The sequence below is a fragment of the Brassica napus genome (genome assembly GCF_020379485.1).
Source record: "Brassica napus cultivar Da-Ae chromosome C3 unlocalized genomic scaffold, Da-Ae chrC03_Random_46, whole genome shotgun sequence".
In the NCBI taxonomy this organism is placed as follows: domain Eukaryota; kingdom Viridiplantae; phylum Streptophyta; class Magnoliopsida; order Brassicales; family Brassicaceae; genus Brassica; species Brassica napus.
This window is the reverse complement of record NW_026014217.1, coordinates 4,431-22,915: the sequence shown is the minus strand read 5'-3', so window position 1 is coordinate 22,915 and position 18,485 is coordinate 4,431. Positions and strand designations below refer to the sequence as shown.

General features: G+C 36.8%; 1 protein-coding gene and 1 long non-coding RNA gene across 8 annotated transcripts; one reads left to right on the top strand and one right to left on the bottom strand.

Moving 5' to 3' along the window:
* The first annotated feature begins 404 nt into the window (after positions 1-404).
* LOC111203844 lies at positions 405-5,900 on the top strand. 7 transcript variants are annotated; one of them, XR_007329960.1, is made up of 12 exons: positions 406-1,137; positions 1,363-1,597; positions 1,748-1,905; positions 1,991-2,177; positions 2,361-2,617; positions 2,909-3,088; positions 3,340-3,484; positions 4,131-4,256; positions 4,622-4,764; positions 4,845-5,006; positions 5,082-5,211; positions 5,365-5,900. It is a non-coding gene; the product is annotated as an uncharacterized LOC111203844 (long non-coding RNA). The 7 variants fall into 7 exon arrangements; XR_007329959.1 differs by having other exon boundaries at positions 407-1,137; positions 2,424-2,617; XR_007329964.1 differs by having other exon boundaries at positions 405-1,137; positions 1,991-2,617; positions 5,082-5,230.
* LOC111204740 lies at positions 5,880-9,337 on the bottom strand. The gene is made up of 3 exons (XM_022700099.2): positions 8,988-9,337; positions 6,360-8,717; positions 5,880-6,273 (listed from the first exon to the last, which is right to left on the bottom strand). The coding sequence occupies exons 2-3, from the start codon at positions 8,685-8,687 to the stop codon at positions 6,022-6,024; spliced, it is 2,580 nt and encodes an 859-aa protein (XP_022555820.1). The 5' UTR covers positions 8,688-8,717; positions 8,988-9,337; the 3' UTR covers positions 5,880-6,021.
* Positions 9,338-18,485: the final 9,148 nt, after the last annotated feature.

The following is an 18,485-nucleotide window of genomic DNA, read 5'->3' as shown; positions in this document are numbered from 1 at the left end:
CTTCTAGCGCCACTCTTGTTTTCTGTGATAACATCAGCTCTGTATACCTCTCAGCCAACCCGGTAAAGCACCAGCGCACCAAACATGTCAAATTAGACATTCACTTTGTTAGGGAAAAGGTCGCGTTAGGTCAAGTCAAGGTGCTACACGTTCCAACGGCATATCAATATGCGGATATCTTCACAAAGGGCCTGCCTACCTCGTTGTTCAATGACTTCAGAACCAGTCTCACCGTCCGACAACCGAACGCTTAGACTGAGGAAGGGTGAAAGAATATGCCCCACTATTCTTGCGGAATATTATTCTGTTTGTAACAACTCCTATATTGTAGGAATAGTTAGCTCTCACGTGTAACAGCTTGGCTGATATATACCTTTGTAATCTTGTGAATACATCAAGGGAATCATTCAAACTAACACAAACCCGATGATGTTTACGCTTACAATACAATCATCAACGCTCTTTGCAGAGTAGGGAACTTCAAAAAGGCTAGATTCCTGTTGGATCAGATGCAGTTACCGATAACTGTAGATATGGGATGCAGAAAGGCGATAAGGAGGAGGATGTGGGAAGCTAATAGAATGTTTAGGGAAATGCTGTTCAGAGTGTTTGCACCTGATGTGGTTACTTACAACTGCTTGATCGATGGATGCTGTAAAACTAACAGGATTGGTCGTGCGTTGGAGCTGTTTGAAGATATGAAGAAGAGAGAGTGTGTCCCAAACAGTGTGACCAATGAGATAGAACGTGGGGTTGAGATGATGAGGATGATGGGTCACGGTGTACCTGGTTCAAGCACGAACACGCCGCTGATTCACGCTCTTGTTGAGACAAGGAGAGTGGCAGAGGCTCGTGGAGATGGTGGAGGCCGGGTTGGTTCCTAGAGAGTATACATATAAGTTGGTGTTGGATGCTTTGACCTCAGAAGGAATGATGGTACATAAGAGAATGAGACAAGGAATAGACCAGAGATATAGAAGCGCCATGGAGATCAAACCGGTCATGTCCCGAAAAGAGGATTTTCATAAGAACCATGAAAAATGATTTTTTCTTCTTTTCCTGCTCAAACCTTGTATTGTGCTACTATCTCTCCAGTCTTCTCATCCGAACAAGGGCTCTCTCGTAAAATCACTACGTGTAAGTATCTGGGTTTACTCCAATCAACTCGATTTCATCACTCTGTAGTTCGATTGACAACTTTGTGACCGTGTGTGATGGGTTTTACCCTAGTATCCCAAAGGTTTTTCTTTTGCTTTTGCACATTTGAAATCTATTATCGGTAAGCTAGTCGCTGATCTGAGGGCTGTTTATAGTGTGATAGGGAAATCTATGTTCATTACCTGTATCTGTAACTTTTTGCAGGAAGCTGCTACTACACTGTCACAAATCGAGCAGCCTTTAGTTACTGAAACTGTGAGCAAGAAACAAGCTCTGAAACTGCTTGAAGCTGAGCTGAAACCGCTGAAGAAATCCATTATCAAGCATGACCTTCTTAAGAATCGTTGATAACGACGTGAATCTATTAGTTACTGTTTGCGTCAGTGAGAGCTTTCGGATTCTGGCACCTGAGCCACCTTTTGAAGACAAGTATCTCAGGGTATAAACATTTCCTTTAGCCCCTTTTCATTTATGGCTCCTGTTTGTGTAGTAGTCACTTGCATCTTTGTGGAACTTACAGCGTTAGTAGTACTAGGTTCGGTTTTGTCAGGTGGGTTATTTTTTTTAACATGTGGTATCCTAATTTCAGGATATCTTCAACCTCTTTCTTGCTGAGTTCTCTGATACTGTAAGCCCCTACTTCTCGAGAAGGGCAAAGATCTTGAAGACAGTTTCTCGATAGCAAATGTTGTATGCTAATGCTGGACGTGGACTGCCATGACTTAACACGTTTTTCTCTGTTGTGAGGTAAGAGATGAAACATTTTGTTTTTGTACTGTTACGAGACTACTCTGGTGTATTCATGATCATTTTTTTTTCCTTCTCGTTACAGGGAGCACTATCAACAGAATTTAGTTCATCAGAAGAATGCTAAAGTGCAGCAGCGAGAGGCTAACACGCAGCAAGCGCAACAAAGTTTATTCAATGACATTCTAACCATAATGACTGATATTCTGAAAGAAGAGGCGAGTTCGTCACTTGTCGGTGTTATTCTTCAAAATCTAGTGAAGGAGGGAAAGGTATGGATGTACAGAGATTAATTATCTATCGATTATGATTTGCACAATTCTGAAGATCAAATACTGGTATTTATTATGCATTTGCGCTTTAATAAACGTGTGATCTTACTTTTCTGTACTTGTTTTCGTCGCCTCATCTACACTAACAGTATTCGCTTATCTCTTAAAATCTGGTGCTCACAGATCCCGAGGGTTCGCAAACCTTATGTTGCTCACTTTATTAGTTTAATCTGATGCTTGCTTCAGGATCAAGATGTAGAAGAAATGAAAAAAAAAAAAAACAGAAAAGCTATTTTGTACAGCTTTCAGCTTGCTTTCCAGACGCCTCTAAGGCAAAAGATTTCTTTCACAAATTCGACCAAATGGACGACACCTCAATTTTTGATGCTTTAACTCTACTGCTGGATGAACTGACATTCACAAAAGCTCCGACTATTAGAGTAAGTCCAAACTTTTATTATGATTGGCTTATGCGTAATTTATGTTAAATTCACTTCACAGTTCGTAAGGTTTTCTCTGAAACATCTACAGTATCGTGAATATTCTATTCATTTTCTTTCTTGATTAATTCTGTGCTGCGTTATTTTAGTATTATCGGCTAGAGTATATTTTTCAGGAAAGGCATTGGTGTTCAGAAAGAAGCAAAATATATAAACACTTGAATGTGCATAGTAGATATATTCAACTTCAGTACATATTTGCTCTTTACATTTTACTCTTTTTTTTTCCAGGAGAAGTTTCTCGAGAGAATTGGTGCAAATCATTAAATTTTTGACTTCCTGCGCATACTTTCTACAAAATGTGCCCCTACTATATTTAGCTCAGAGCATGTTCGGTATCTTCTGGAACAGCTTTCTAACAGCACCTCTGCTGACACGCAGTTGAAGGCTTCTGTCATCAAACTTCTTCTGGTAAGAACAAATGCAGAGAAACATGCAGGCATCCTCTAATTATTATCCTTGCGTATAATTTTTTGTTGTTCCGTTTGATATCCGTCCTTTGTTCATTTAAGGTGTTCTGTTGTGCACTAATGTTCCATAATCCATAAAACATTTAAATTTTATTTTATGAATATCATCGTTCTTAAGTGTACATTAGTGTTATATGCTTAAATCGACTTCGGATATGAAAATGAGACACAGTTACTGTTTTCCTAAATTAGGTAATCCTCAACATGTTCCCTTCTTACCTGAGAGGTTCAGAAAAAAAAAACAGTTTTCGGAGCTGTTAGAGGACAATGATTCATTCGCTGACGAGGTAACTGAAGCTTTGTCAAAGGCAGCTCCATATATTTCTGCCAACTTCAGGTAACCATCCAGCACTATTTGACTTGCAATGGGTTTAGGTTAAGCTATCATCTTAAGTATCTTGCTGTACTGCTTTATGGTGTTGCTAGAGAAATGTGTAACATGGCATTTTCTACTGAGTTTGTATACGTAATCAGACACAAAGTAAAAAGCTAATTAGTTAACCAATTGTTTGATCATACTAAAGAATTTCCTGTCCATCTTTGTAGCGCAAGGTTTCAGAATCTACTCTCTGAGATCTGATTTACAAACATTTGCAAATATGTTGTGCTGATATAAACATAAACTTATCAAGCTATTGGGCTTAAGTGTTCTGCCTGTTTATACTACACCCATAACTAATATTAGTTCTCTGATGGAAAATTAATTGAAGAAGATTATTATACGGCAATATACAATGAACATTCTGAATACAAAATTTCAGATATAGGCACGTTATGTAGTCTATCGTTTTCGGTCAAACATAAAGTCTACTTTTCTAAAGAGTAACTAAAATTTATAGATTTATTAGATGCTTTGAGTTCGTTTTAGATACTTTGTTACTTTTGAATGTCGCTTATGTAAGTTAGCATGCCTAGACAACTACTATACTACGTATGGATTAGTGAGACCTGGACATACTTAAGACATTGGTTTGCTTTTGCAGTGACTATTCCACTGTTCTGGAGAAGATGTGTTTGGAGGGTACTCGTTCTCAGGCAAAACATGCTGTTTCTGCCATTGCTTCGTTGGCTAGACATTTGAAAAATCTGTCTTTTCCAAGTTATGCAAGGTTATTTTTTCTGCAACGTGCGTTTATTTCTTTGACTCTACATTACTTGATCACATATCGATTTCTTAGATTGAAGGAATTTATGTGAATTTCTTGATAACTTATGAGAGTATCTACCCTTGCATATGTGACATATCCAAAAGTTGCTCTAGTGGAATTGGCTTGGGTTTATGGTCATTTGTTCCTGAAAAAAGGGATGTTACTAGTATAGTTAACCATTTAGTGGCAGTGAGGGCTGTCTGACTTGTAATTGCTTCTTTTGGTCTCTTGTACTAGATACCTGTGTTCAGAAAGTTGGATTAGTTTGGTTGAGTTTATGGTGCACTTGATTGTCTTTATGGTCATTTGCCTTTGTTTTCTGTCAGGACTCCAATGCTTTTATTACCATGACTTTTCTCACCAAATTACACAAGCTATTGATGGAAAATATGATACCCAGCCAGAAGATACGCATGTGCTTTTTCGTTTTCCATCCATCTGTGATCCATGCAGAGATCAGCAAAATGATGTAAGTTGCTAATACTTCTCACTGTAAGATGGGAATGTTTCAGTTGTTCAGTCACTTAGATATATCAATGGATTCATCAGAAATGCTACAAGAGAAGCTGGGGGTGTAGATCAACGGGAAGTAGATCACTCACTGATTGTCCAGATTAACATGATAGTGTTCCTGATCCATGTTCTTGCACATGACCCGGATTTCCCTTCAGAAGACTGCATGGATGAGCATGTATATGCTCGGTTTTGTGGGTAATAGCTAAGTTCCGTTTATTGTTGCTAATTAGTTTCTGTTGAATTTTTGATTATTACATCTTCCCTTTGCAGCCCTATGTTGTCGGTGTTACTTAGTAACAAGGAAACCGTCCTTATCTTGTTTTCTATCTTACGGGCAATTAAAAGAGCTGAAGATGCTTGTAAAACTCCGTTAAGTTTGACGTGGTAGCACTGAATAAACGTATGCTTCTTTACCATGCGTAAGCTAATATGATAATGGTTTGTACTGAAGAGGCTGCATAGGTTATCTTAAGTGACTGGAGAGAGTTTATTCGAATGATAGTGAACGTTAGATTATTGTGTAATCCAAAAGTTTCACTTGCCTAATTTGCAGGTGAAATCCGGCCTGGTGGATTGAGGGGAAACCACAGAGACACCATACATATAATGAGACGTTCGTCAATGTGAGGAGCCAGCCAGCCAGCCAAGACAATGGGAGAACGGAGTTCCCAATGAGTTGATTGTGGGGACGAGGAAGAGATCTTCTGTTCAGAGTGGAGGTGGAAGCTTTTAGTAGTGAGAAGATATTCCTACCAAGTCTGTATTTGGGAGTCGGATGGTGAAAAGCTGGGGATATCACTTGTGTCATGTTCAGTATCCATATGATAGAAGAAAGAGATATCAAGATGTGAAATATTGTAGGTTTTTTTTTTTTGTTTTTCTTTTGGGTGTGTGTTTGTGGTTGATGCATTGACATGAGATTATCAGGTTGTACCATGTTTTGTTCTGCTCTCATTATTTCAAAAGCAGAACATGTGCGCAACCTTGTTCATAAACTGTTGCAAATGTTATTGTGATGCTCCGTTTTTTGCACGAGAAACCAGTGAAGTGAATGAGCACACAATCATAAGTAGTAATATTTTTGAGATAGCAGAGACAAAAGTAGTAAATATTTGAAGACAAAACAGAGATACCAGAGACAAAACGTTGCTTGCCAATCAAAAACAAGTTTTGGACATATTTTTAGTAAATAGACGAGACTTGCATTTCTCTAATACCACCTAGAAATGCGCCAAGTCAGGGTGAGGATTTCTCCTGTTTCAACATCGTTTTGTGCTAGTGACTTGTCCCCCTTCAATACCCCTTCTTTGCCACGTAACTTCAGATCCTTTGCTGGCATTTGAATCTCATTGGCTATTTTCTCCTTCAAACTCGACACCTTTTCCGATAACGACCCCACTGCTATTTTAATGACTTTCCTTCCATACACTGTTGGAACCCACACCTTGATCGTCGAGGAATCCTTGAAAAAAAAATACACATACATATATATCAAGTTTAACACACAAAGACTAGTCCAGTTCCAGCCCAAGGAAGAAAAATATTTACCTCTATAACACTAGATGACTCGTCAACCTTTCGTCTCTTTGGCTCTGATGAAGAGGTCTGTTCATAAAGACAATCACACGGACGTACTAGATGGAGATGGATGTTCCCCATCATCTGAAAAAAGTATCCATCCTCCAACTGAGCAAAGCAGTCAACAGCCTCCACAAAACCATACAAATCATCATCAAAAGTCATTGACCCTTCTTCCTTTTGCTCCTCCCATTGAACACAATGGAAGTATCTCTCAATAACTGTCTCTGTATCAGCATCATCTGAACCCTCTAATATGTTGGAATATGCATGAACAGCTACCTCATAAAAATGGAACAATTCATCACTTGGTTCCATAAACTTTAAAACTGTTCTTGCATCCAATTTCTTCTTCAATTCCCGACAAATGCGCACCCCATACCGTGCCACAAACACAGCTGTCAGCTTAATGATAGCTATATCATGGGGTGAGGAAAATCGATAATAGTTAGAAGGAAACGAGAAGGGAGTTCTTAGAGTTGGAGGCTGATCAAGACCACCACCAGTATCAATCTGCGTTAGCCGGTTCATCATCACTGAACGGCATTCAGGTGCAGCCACGATAGCAGAGTAGCCATTAACATCCATCCATGCAAAATGATCAACACCACTCAAAAAAGCCGACAATTCCATCACAGCCACTCCCTTTTTAAGCTTATTCAACTGAAGACAGTAGAAGAAAAACTCAAGAGCCATGGCCAAATGATCACCGCCCTTTGTGAAAGGCTTCAATACACTGGAATACACGTCAATAAACGCGAAAAAGAGCGCTCTCCTGCTATGAGTTAGCTTCAGAAACTCAAACTCAGTAGGCGCTATCTTCATCAAAGCCTCCATAAAAGACATCCCATACCTTGTTACAAACAGCGCTGTGAGCTTGATAACACCAAGCTCATCGGGTCCAATCGATTGAGGAAATGTGTATTCAAGGTGGCTACACATGGACCTTGAGCATTGAGGGTAGTCACTGAGCTTACGTCCCAGGGGAAGCAGAACAAGTATACCAGGATGCGGCGTTTGTAGTGGTGACTGCAGGTTCTTTATCATAACTGAAAGGCGTTGAGGTGGTGACATGATACCAGAATACTGCGGCTCATGCATGTGAGCAAGATAGTCCACACCTGCCACAAAGGCATGCAAATCAATGATAGCCCTAGTCTTCACTCCCTCCCCCAGCTTCGGCTTCTCAAGTCGAAGAAGACGGGAAGAAAAAACAGCAAGAACGACCACCGAACAGAAACCAGGGTCGTTGGCCCTTTTGGAAGGCATTAGTATTTTTGAATAGGCATAAACAAGCACATTGAAAACATGGGACCTGATTTCAGCTGGCTCCATTGACGGAAACTGAGGCCTTTGATCCCAACGGAAAAACAGAAAGTCAAAGTGAGGGTTGGAAACCTCTCTCATCATCAGCGCCCGAAGAAAACATTGACCGTACCGAGACACAAAGAATGCAGTAAGCTTAATGATAACTAGCTCTTCTAGTGAAATCCTTTCGGGAAACATATATGGGGGAATGGGATCAGGTTCACACTGGGGTTGGATGTCATCCTCATCTTGATTAGGATGATGAGGCATAGTCATAAGTGAAAAGGAGGGTGGCATGGCAAGAGGAGAAGCATCTCGGTCGTCCATGCAGTCAAGACCATACGCCAAAGCATGCAAATCAGTGACTTTCTGATGCAGCTTCTCCAACTGAACATAGCGGAAAAACTCCCCAAGAGGAGCTTCATCAGCATCAGGAGGAAAAGGCCTTAGGACTCTATGATACAGACCAACAAGTCCGTTGTAGTAACTGAATGTCTTGTCAGAAGACTTCAAAAAGCTGAAATGGGGGCACATGGGCATGTCGATCAAAGCGTGCCAAAACTGTTGGCCGTAGCGCGCCACAAACAGAGCAGTGACCTTAACCAAACCGAGGTCGATGGGTGTGATGTCATCTGGAGGAGGGTGAGGAGGAGGAGGAGGGTCGTCCCTATTGGGAGGAGGCTTGAGATCATCATCATCATCGAATTTAGGTCGTAGGAAATGAATCACCCCATCTTGGCACTGAGCAAAGTATGCATCGCGCTTTTTCCTGTAGACTTGGTGATAGGGATGATCACAACTCTTCAAAAAGCCGGACCTTTCAACCTCCAATACAGTCTTGCTACCAGGCGGCTTGTAAGGTGCATTCTCAATACAACGATTGGCTTCCAAGATTAACTTCTCATGCTCTAAGCCCAACTGGGCTACCACACGTGCTGTTCTCTCAATCACTACTAAGATTTCTGGAGGAGGTTGTGGTGGCGACGTCATTCTTCTTCTTCTTCTTCTTCTTCTTCTTCTCTACAACATCAACAAGGAAACATCAGAAATAGAAGAAGAATAGGAATCGAATTGACAACCAACCACCGTGAATTAAGCTAAGTTCGTAAAGAAAAGAAACTACAATTACTATTGAATGAATACATACAAACCAAAGACTAAACGTGAATCCCCTAGCCTTTCTATTACGGGAATAATAAGATTGATTTATTCACTTGAACTATATATATATATATATATATGAACACACACACACACACACACACACAAAAAAAAAGGAAAAAAAAGAACCTTAATCGGGTCGGGAGAGAAGGTGAGACTCCCGGAGATAACAAAGACCCAAGCTTGATGAGAAATCAATGCTAGTCCGAGGAATAGGATTTAATTCCTCGCGAATCCAATCCGATGTTAGATCGCCGGAACCCTAGTGTCTTTCTTCTTCTATTGGGGGTGGGGGTCAACGAGAAAGGTAATTTATGTTTTTTAAAGCAGGATCCTATTTTATAAATCCAGGATTCTACCCTTGGATTTTATCATATTTACAAAACAATGAAAATATCCCTATATTTATGGTAACAAATAAATTTTCTTTACAAACCAAAATAAAACCATAAATACTAATTAATTATTATCATTTACTTTAGCTAAAACGTTAGCAGATCCATACCAACTTCTTTTTATATAGTTGGAATATGCATCTAAGTAATTGAATAAAAATATTATCATTAAAAAATAAAATATGCATAAAAATAATATTAAAATATGCAATTAGGAAATATCTTTAGTATATAAATATAATACTTTAGAATAAATTAAATTAATACAATACTTTTCTAAAAAACTAACTTTTTTAAAATTAATTTCATAAATACAAATAAATTTTTTGTATAGCATATCTATCATCAATACTATTAAAACTGAAGGGTCCTTTTTGAGGTCACCTTGAAGTTTTGAATTATTTACAATGTGTTGTATTACATTTTTAATAAACATTACATTTTTATTTTTATTATTAATTATTAATACTATTTATTTGAATTGAGCAAGAGAATATTCTCTATCAATACTAATTACTAAACAAATTATTATGCTTTGCATTTCCCTTAATAAAACAACAATTTATAATTCCTGACTAACAAAAAAAAAAAAAAAAAATTCCTGACTAATGATGAATACTTATCACGACACAAAAGAAAAAAACTAACTCATCTATGAAGGAGATTTTCATAAAAGAGTCAAGAAATTCTCATAAACAAGTCAAGATCTATGAAGGGTGATTTTCATAAATGAGTCAAGAAATTCTCTATCATATCACTGAGGTTAGTGTACAACTGCTTTGGAGTTTATTGGTGGTTCTCTTAGGAATAAATAAGGAGATGGATTGCTTATAAAATTAAGGACTATCTTTTCAAGAAAAGGGGGGAACTTGGTTTCTAATTAGCATTTATTTGCAAGGTCTTGGAATAATGGAATTGGTTTGGGGTTTTATTTCAAGATTTACGGTTTGGAATAATGGAATTGGTTTGGGGTTTTATTTCAAGATTTACGGTTGTCTTCCATGTCTGTGTATCTGTGTGTTTATGATTTATTACAGAAACTCTTATCAACTCTCCACATTGTCATCAGTGCATATTGCATATCCAGTAGACAAGGCTCAGGACATGGTACATATGGATTTTAAAAGGTTAAACGTTTCTTTTCCAAGTCAGATGGTCTAAAGTAAGTGCAAGATTTTATTTTTATCCGGACTAGAGTCGTTGTCCGCGCTACGCGCAGAAAATGGGCTATTTAAATTTTGTGTTTGATTTGGAATATTTTATTACTATTAGTAATTTTTATATTAAGGAAAATTGGATATTGCAATTTTGTGTTTGATTTGAAATGTTTATTACTATTAATAATTTTTTTTATGAAATATTTGTAAAAGCAGAGCAATTTCTTCTGAAGATTATAGTGTCATGTTTGGAATATCATTAATTTATGTTTTGTTTAAATTATACTAATGATTTTGTTTAAATTATACTAATGAATTTGTTGTGTTAACATCAACTATAACATCAAAATCATTACTATCATCTTATTTTTTTATAAAATATTTGTAAAATCAGAGCAAGTTCTTCGGAAGATTATAATGTTCTGTTTGGAATACCATAAATTCATATTTTGTTTCATATTTTATATGTAAACATAGTTAAAGTTTATATTAGTCAAATGGTATCAGTTGAAGAGGTTGAAAAAATGTTTATATTAGTCTTTTAATAATCATACTTAATATTTATTAGTAATTAAAATACTCTGTTTTTTTGCTAAAGTTTATTTTTTTTGTGCTCATATGTATATCATTTTTTAAATACATAGTCTGGGTATTATGAAACACGGTATTATAATGTTTTATATTGCTATATTAAATCACAAAGATTATATCATCTACCATGTGTCATTGAATACTATAATGTAGTTTTTTTTTTCTTGTGATAGGTTATCAAGTTTCATATATACATTTTTTTATATGTAGCATATTGGATAATGAAACATTTGCTGGTTGAATTGCTGCAAAATTGTTTGATTTGGAATGTTTAATTGCATAATTTGTAGATTTTTTGGAAATATACAATTAGAATTATAATTTGTATTAGAGACACACACAAATCTCATACATAGGAGAAAGAAAATATCGTGCTGAAGCAAATAAAACATAGAGAATCAAAATAAAACATACCAAGCAAATATAGCATACTGAAGCAAATAAAACATAAGTGAAGCAATGGTGATACAAATATCACAGCAGTAGGAATATTAGGTAGATGTTTTAGCGAGGACCATTACGATCACGACACTTTCCTCGTGCTGACTGTGGTTGAACTGAGTCATATGCACCTATTGCCCTCAGATAATGCATGTAATCTGGGTCGATGTCTTCTTCCCGATCCTCAATGCGTATCAATTGGTTTGCGCTCGGCTCTGGTTAGCTTGTATACATTAGTTACTCCTGAGGTTGAGCTTTCTTGAGTGCTTAATTATTGATGTGGCTGGTTGAGCTGTGTTGACCGCTAATTGTTGTGGCGGTTATTGTGTCTGGTTGAGCTGTGTTGACTGCTTCTCTGCTTCCATTAGAGTTGCTAGCTGGAAAGTTAACCAAATTTAGATCTTTAAAATAAGTAAATAACGAAAATAAGAACATGCAATCTAAGTTAATGAACAAAACTATGTGAAGAAGGAATTACTAAAGACAAAACTGATAAATTTACAAAAGTTAGATCCTTGACTATCCCTATAAATCGAGACTATTGGTTATCTCTGAGGTACGTAAGGCTTCAAATCTTTGTGGATCTATGAGGCTTGTGGTGTATTCAAAAGATTTATAAGATGGATGAATAAGATCGAGGGACTAGATGTCGATAACATGTGTAAGATAACACTGTTATCTAAATCGTGGTGGTTGAAGACGGATTTGATATAGGATTGTGGAGGCTCTGAGAGTTTGTGGTGGCTTGAGATGGATTACGGCATATGAGAGAGTTGTGGTGGTTTGAGGGAAGAGAGAAATCGATAAGGGTAGTAGCATATCTAGGTTACTTCCAAAAAGTTCGACCAATGGTGAGGATAACTTCAACTACTAATCTCCACCGTTAAATCATGTCAATCCAATGGTATAAGTTGTTGTTTTTTTTTTGTTTCTCTTCAATTAAATACGGAAATATGGTTATAAATATTGGGACCGTTCATGAAAGGATCCAAATTATTATTTATAGAATCACATATCTAATTAAATTGATACCATAGAAATACTAAATATTTTTTTCATGATATAAATAAAAATAATTTAGAAGCATAGTTTTAAATAAAGGGAAAACAAAGTCTTCACAGCATTATAAAAAAATGCGAGACTTGATGTAGTTTTAAGTATCCAATAAATAAAAAGTTCACACAAATAAGAATGTCTGAAATATAAATATTACAAATATTTTTTAGTAGTATTTTAATAGAAAGATATTGTATAAAATTGAGAAAAAGATATTTTAATAATATTTTTTTTTGTTTCCAAATATATGTTATCGTATTTTTAAACAACTTTTAATTAAAGTTAGTAATAATACTTTTTAGAGGTTAATTTTTTTTAGTAACTATATTTTTATCAAAAACTTATGTTTTGGAGCATGTTATGCAAGACTCAAGCCGTAGCCACAGAGTAATATTTTTTTTGCTTTTTGCATTGTAGAATAGGGTTTTGAAATATTTCATATACTATGATTACTCCTGAAAGTTAGAGCTTTATAGCCAATTCGTTGACCCTTTTGGCCTGTTATCTAGAAAGCTTTTGTTATAACTTTACTTCTTTTACTCATGTGTGCAATGATGGAGCAGATGTGTGGGTCATTGAAGACTTTCTTACCAAACGTTTTGAGTTAAGGTTCGGGTTAAACTGACCAATCTTAGGAAGAGAGGATACGTTGAGGAAGCTTGAAACTTCGGGTATGGAGGAAGAGAGAAACAGGAGACTGATGTGTGAAGCAGGTCGTCCTGCCTGAACCACTCTCGATTCACCATCCTCCAATCTCCGCCGTTGAGCCAAGCAAGAATAGCAGATACCGTGAGATGCTCGGAAGATCTGTCAGACAAAGTAAGATCTGAAGGAGTCTTTGGTTATGGTTCTGGCCTTGTATCCTGTGAATCACCATCATTGAAACGATTCAACCAGTAAAAATAGAGAGAGAGATATTTAGCTTTATGCTAGATGCAGACAGAGTTTCGGAACATTATATCATTTCGAAACAACATTTTAACTTAGACAATAACATTATACCAAAAAACTAACTGTCATTGAGATTACAACCGATTAGAAGAGGATTCAGACACAAGCTACTTGACAAAAAGATCATATATTAGTCACATTCTTCAAAGAGTTATTGACTTTACAAAAAATCACTTGGCTGCTATTCTAATTCAGCCTTCTACGTCCCCTTGGTCCACTTGTGTCACTGATACTCCACTGATGGGAAGACCTCTTCCAATAGGTTCTTCATCTCCTGGTAGCAGAGGAACTTCCTTCTGAAGCATCAAGAGTTGGTAGATGAGGTTTGGGAAAATCAGGTTTTTGTCCCAATCTGTCTTGCGGGTCATGTCCATCACTTGGTCATACACAAGATGAACAAAGCTTATCTTCTCGCGTTTGGCGACAGCATATAGAAGGTGGAGTCGGTTCTTCATCATTGAATCAGAGTCAGGACCTGGAAGCCAATTCCGCTCACACACACGGTAGAGTGTATGGAAAGGATTGAGCAAAGCATTGAGGTTGAATCCTGTCCATCCGGAGCATTGGCCTCCAGTGAGATGGGAGATGGCTTGCTTCAGAACAACCTTTTTCCACTCAAAAGAGTGCTCAACAGATGGTGTCATCATCAGTTGGTTGATCACCGATGGTGTAAATTGGAGAATATAACCCCGAATAAGAGCACCCTCATCGTTGTAGGGTTTGTTCGAGATGAACTCCCTCACAACTCTAGGACAGAACGAATGCACATGCATCACAGTATAGGACCATCCTATGCTATCGATAATGCTAAACACATCATCTAAAGCATGATTCTTAGGATCTAAAAGGACCCTGAACTACAAAGCCTCGGAGACAGAGATAACGATACCCGATAGAGGCGTCCTCATTGTGATGACGGCGAGAATATCCTCCGATTGGGGTAACGGTATTGCGGAATAACAATCGGCTGCTCTGGAGACGATCATCGTACGACTTGAATTGAATTTGAGGTCGGAAGTGATAGGACTCTCCGAGTGAGGAATCTATCTCGGTGAACCTCTGCCGTCTAGATCGAGTAGTAGGAGAATTGTTCTGTTCAGCCATGGCGGATGTGATCGATTTGAGAGCAGTGGAGAGATGAAGAGGAAGAGTCTCGAGTTTCCCTCGTTAAAAGGAAGAAGAAACACTCGAACTTTCTGAAACGGCGTGATTAAAAAAATCCTGTGTCTTCCGGCTTCCTATTATATGTGGTATTTCGAGCACGAATTATCCAAAGTGTATCCTTACTCTAGTGGTAGAGTAGACCTCCTAAATGCTCCTGGACCAGGGTTCGAACTCTCCTACCAACATGTGTTTAATTTTCGGTCAGTTTCCATTTTTGACTTTTAGAAAACATATTGTATGAGGATTATATTATATTTTGACCCAATGATTTAAAAAATTAACTACAAACAGTGTATAGTTATCATCTAATATCATAGTTTCGATTTTAAGGATGCGATGATTTACCAATTAGTAGGAGTAAGTTGTTTTATAATTATTCATAATTATACATGAATTTTGGAATATTATAAGATATTTTCATGAATGTGACTACGAAACGGTAATGAAAATTTGCAAATATTAAGATAAACTAAATAAATAAGCCAAAAATAGTAATCTAAGTTATAATCTTAATTAAAAAATAGTTGTTCAATCAATTTCCGTAGGAGAAAAGAGTATTTGAGTGTGCCTTTTTAATTGACTTACGAAACGGTAATGCAAATTTAAAAACCGTTGACTGGTTTACGTTTGATCCCAATTGGAGTTATGCCATTAGGCTTAGGATGGCAGTTTATTCATCTTTTGGAAGTGTTGTATGATATCAATGTCGTTATCAAAGTAAAAACGTGATCCTGGTGTGGTTGTGAGTGATAATTTCCCTGTAAAAATGAAATATTTGTAAGCATTTGGTTTAACATAAAACTTAAGCTTAGTTTATCACCTTCATGTAACCATGGAATGATACTTGCGATGATTACAATTTGTTTTTTCCTGGTATATTTGCGATTTAGATAAACGATTGTTATGCTACACTGGTGGATGAGAAGAATATATCCAAGTGGAGCGTTACCATTATCGGACATCATGATACTCTCTCGTAAGCTCCTACTTCCTTTAATCAACATTTTTAGAGATCTTGGGATTGACTCTTAGATAAGGGTTTGTTTGAAATGGTATTGCTTCCAATTGATTACATCGGAACAGAGGGAGAGGAGTGAGGATCGCTCTGTCTTTTTGTCTCAATGCTCTGCTTTTTGTCTCAATGCTTTTATGGGGTTTTAATAAAGTTGGTGGCTTTGCAGGGAATGGGGATTCTTTAACGCTATCATGACCTTCCCGCAGAACTATCTTAATAGCCCACTAAGCGTAATGTTTACTACAGATAGTGACATCCTAATGGTTAACTTTCTAACAGAGAATGATGATTGTTAAACTAGGTGTTTTCCTGCACACCATGTGTGCAGTAATGAATTTTTTAAATCTAATTTATATTTAAATTTTTTTTATTAAATATTATATATTTTACTATTTTCTTACTAATATTTAATATAGATTTGATATATATTAAATCAATTTGCATAAAACTAATAAAAATTGTATAATTATCAAAAATTTACCTAAACAATATTTATAAAATTTGTAGATATATAAGAAACTAATGATTTTACGATTAGATATTTTTTTTTAAATTGTAAATTTTTTGAAAGTTTTAGTAATACAAATTGTATAATTATACAAAAATAATAATATTTCGAAATTTGAAATGTTATATATGAATATATTTATTTTATAGATGATGTTAAGGTGGGTATTCGGGTACCCATTCGGGTTCTGTTTGGATCTAATCGGGTTTCGGGTTTAAAGATTTCAGCCCCATTCGGGTATTTCTAAATTTCTGTTCGGGATCGGTTCGGATCTTTGCGGGTTCGGTTCAGGTTCGGATAACCCATTTAAATTATTTTTAAAATTTTAATATTCATTATATGCTTAAAATTTCTCAAAATCAATAAATCAAAATAATATATTACATATAAATTTGTATAATATATGTCAAAATACCTAAAATTAACATATAAATTGGTTTGATTTAAATATATGGATTGAAAATTAATAGATATTTCAAGAATTTTGGTGTTTTGAATATATTTTAGCTATTTTAGACATTTACTTTTGACTATTTATGTATATTTTTAAGTATTTTAGACAACTTTAAAGTATCTTATATATTTTGGATGTTTTTAATATATATTAAATCTTAAAATAAGTAATATATTTAGGTATATAAATCTATTTCGGTTACATTCGGGTACCCGAGATACTTCGGTTCGGGTCGGGTTCGGTTTCGGTTTTTTAGATACCAAAATTTTGAACCCGTTCTGATATTTAATCAATTTCGGTTCGGGTTTGGTACTACTTTTTCGGATCGGGTTCGGTTCGGTTCTTTAGATCCGGATTTTTTGCCCAGCCCTAGATGATGTATGAGCTATTACCATATTTTAAAAAAGGTTACCAAAAAGAAATGTCAATATTAAATGTAATATATGAATTATTATCATATTCTAATAAGTTTGCTAAAAATATAAATCAACATTAAATGAAATTATCTATGTCATATTTTTCCGGAAGCCATGTCATCAATTTCAATAGCCATGTCATATTTGTTTTGTGAAATTGATTGTAGAGAGGACATCTGGCAAAATCACTTCGCAAATATAGTCTGGGAGATAGATCATCCGTTTTGCATTAACGTTTCTATCATGATGCAAGTTATAATAGAGAAGGATGATCCTATATGATCACTTAGAAAACAGGGCTGAGTTTTTAGGCAAGGTGGTGGTAGAAAAAGAGGAGAGCATATTTGCAGAGATAGTGCATTAGATAGAGCTTATTATCTCCAGAGGAGATAATCTAAAATGGTTTGTGAAGACTAATAAAGAGATTCACCAAAAAATTGAGTATAAGGAATACTTTGACACTGAGTAAGGATTTGTTTACCTCCAATATCCACAGGGGGGGGTAGGATGTTGGTTCTCCATTCCGTTCATATGACGACTGTTGGGATCAAAAACGGTTACGACAAAGTTAACATTCAAATGTCCGAAGAAGTAAGCGAGAATATTTCTACGAAAAATATTCTTTCGAAAAAGATTTGTTTTTACAAAGAGCCTTGCGGAAAGAACACGTTCGCGAAACATCGGAGAAAACCCGAATAAGGTCGCTGCGTAACGATCGAACACGCACACGTCTCGGTCGCTATGTAGCGACCGAGCTTGTCGCTACGTAGCGATCGAGCTCGAGCCAAGCTCGGTCGCTACGTAGCGACCCAGCGCGCGTCCCACTCGGTCGCTACATAGCGACCGAGTGCGTCGTAGTGACCGAGCTCGAGCCAAGCTCGGTCGCTACGTAGCGACCGAGCGCGCGTCCCGCTTGGTCGCTACGTAGCGATCGAGCACGTGCACGTTTTGATCGTTACGAAGTGATCGAGCTTTCCAAAAACGTCGATACGACACGAACCCATGCATTCTCGTCTACTCTTTAATGCTACTCCCCGAAGACCGTAGCGAACCCATTTCATGTTTCTCGTCATTTGAAGTCATCAATCAAACTTTACGATAAAAACCGCGGAAAGTTCGTTTTTATCGAAAGAAATCGTAATAAACGTCTCGAATCAAAAGACGGCCCAAAGAGACCTAAGACGTGATTCGAAGCCCACTTACGATTTTTTAACCAAAAGCTCATAAAACGTAGGACAGTTTATGCTTGGTTCGCAAGGGAAGATAAATGTCAAGTTTCCGCGGATACGAAGTTTCTGAAGATAATTACGAAGATCGGGAAAAAGGAATATCTCCATTTTTAGGCTATGACGGCTTAAGGGAAGAAGGGGAAAAGCGTAAACCGACCTAGGAGCTAGTATATAAGGAGGCCTAGGCGAGAGGCATGGAAGATGACTTTTCTCAGAGCAAACTTAGCACTTAGAGCAATTAGGCAACTTT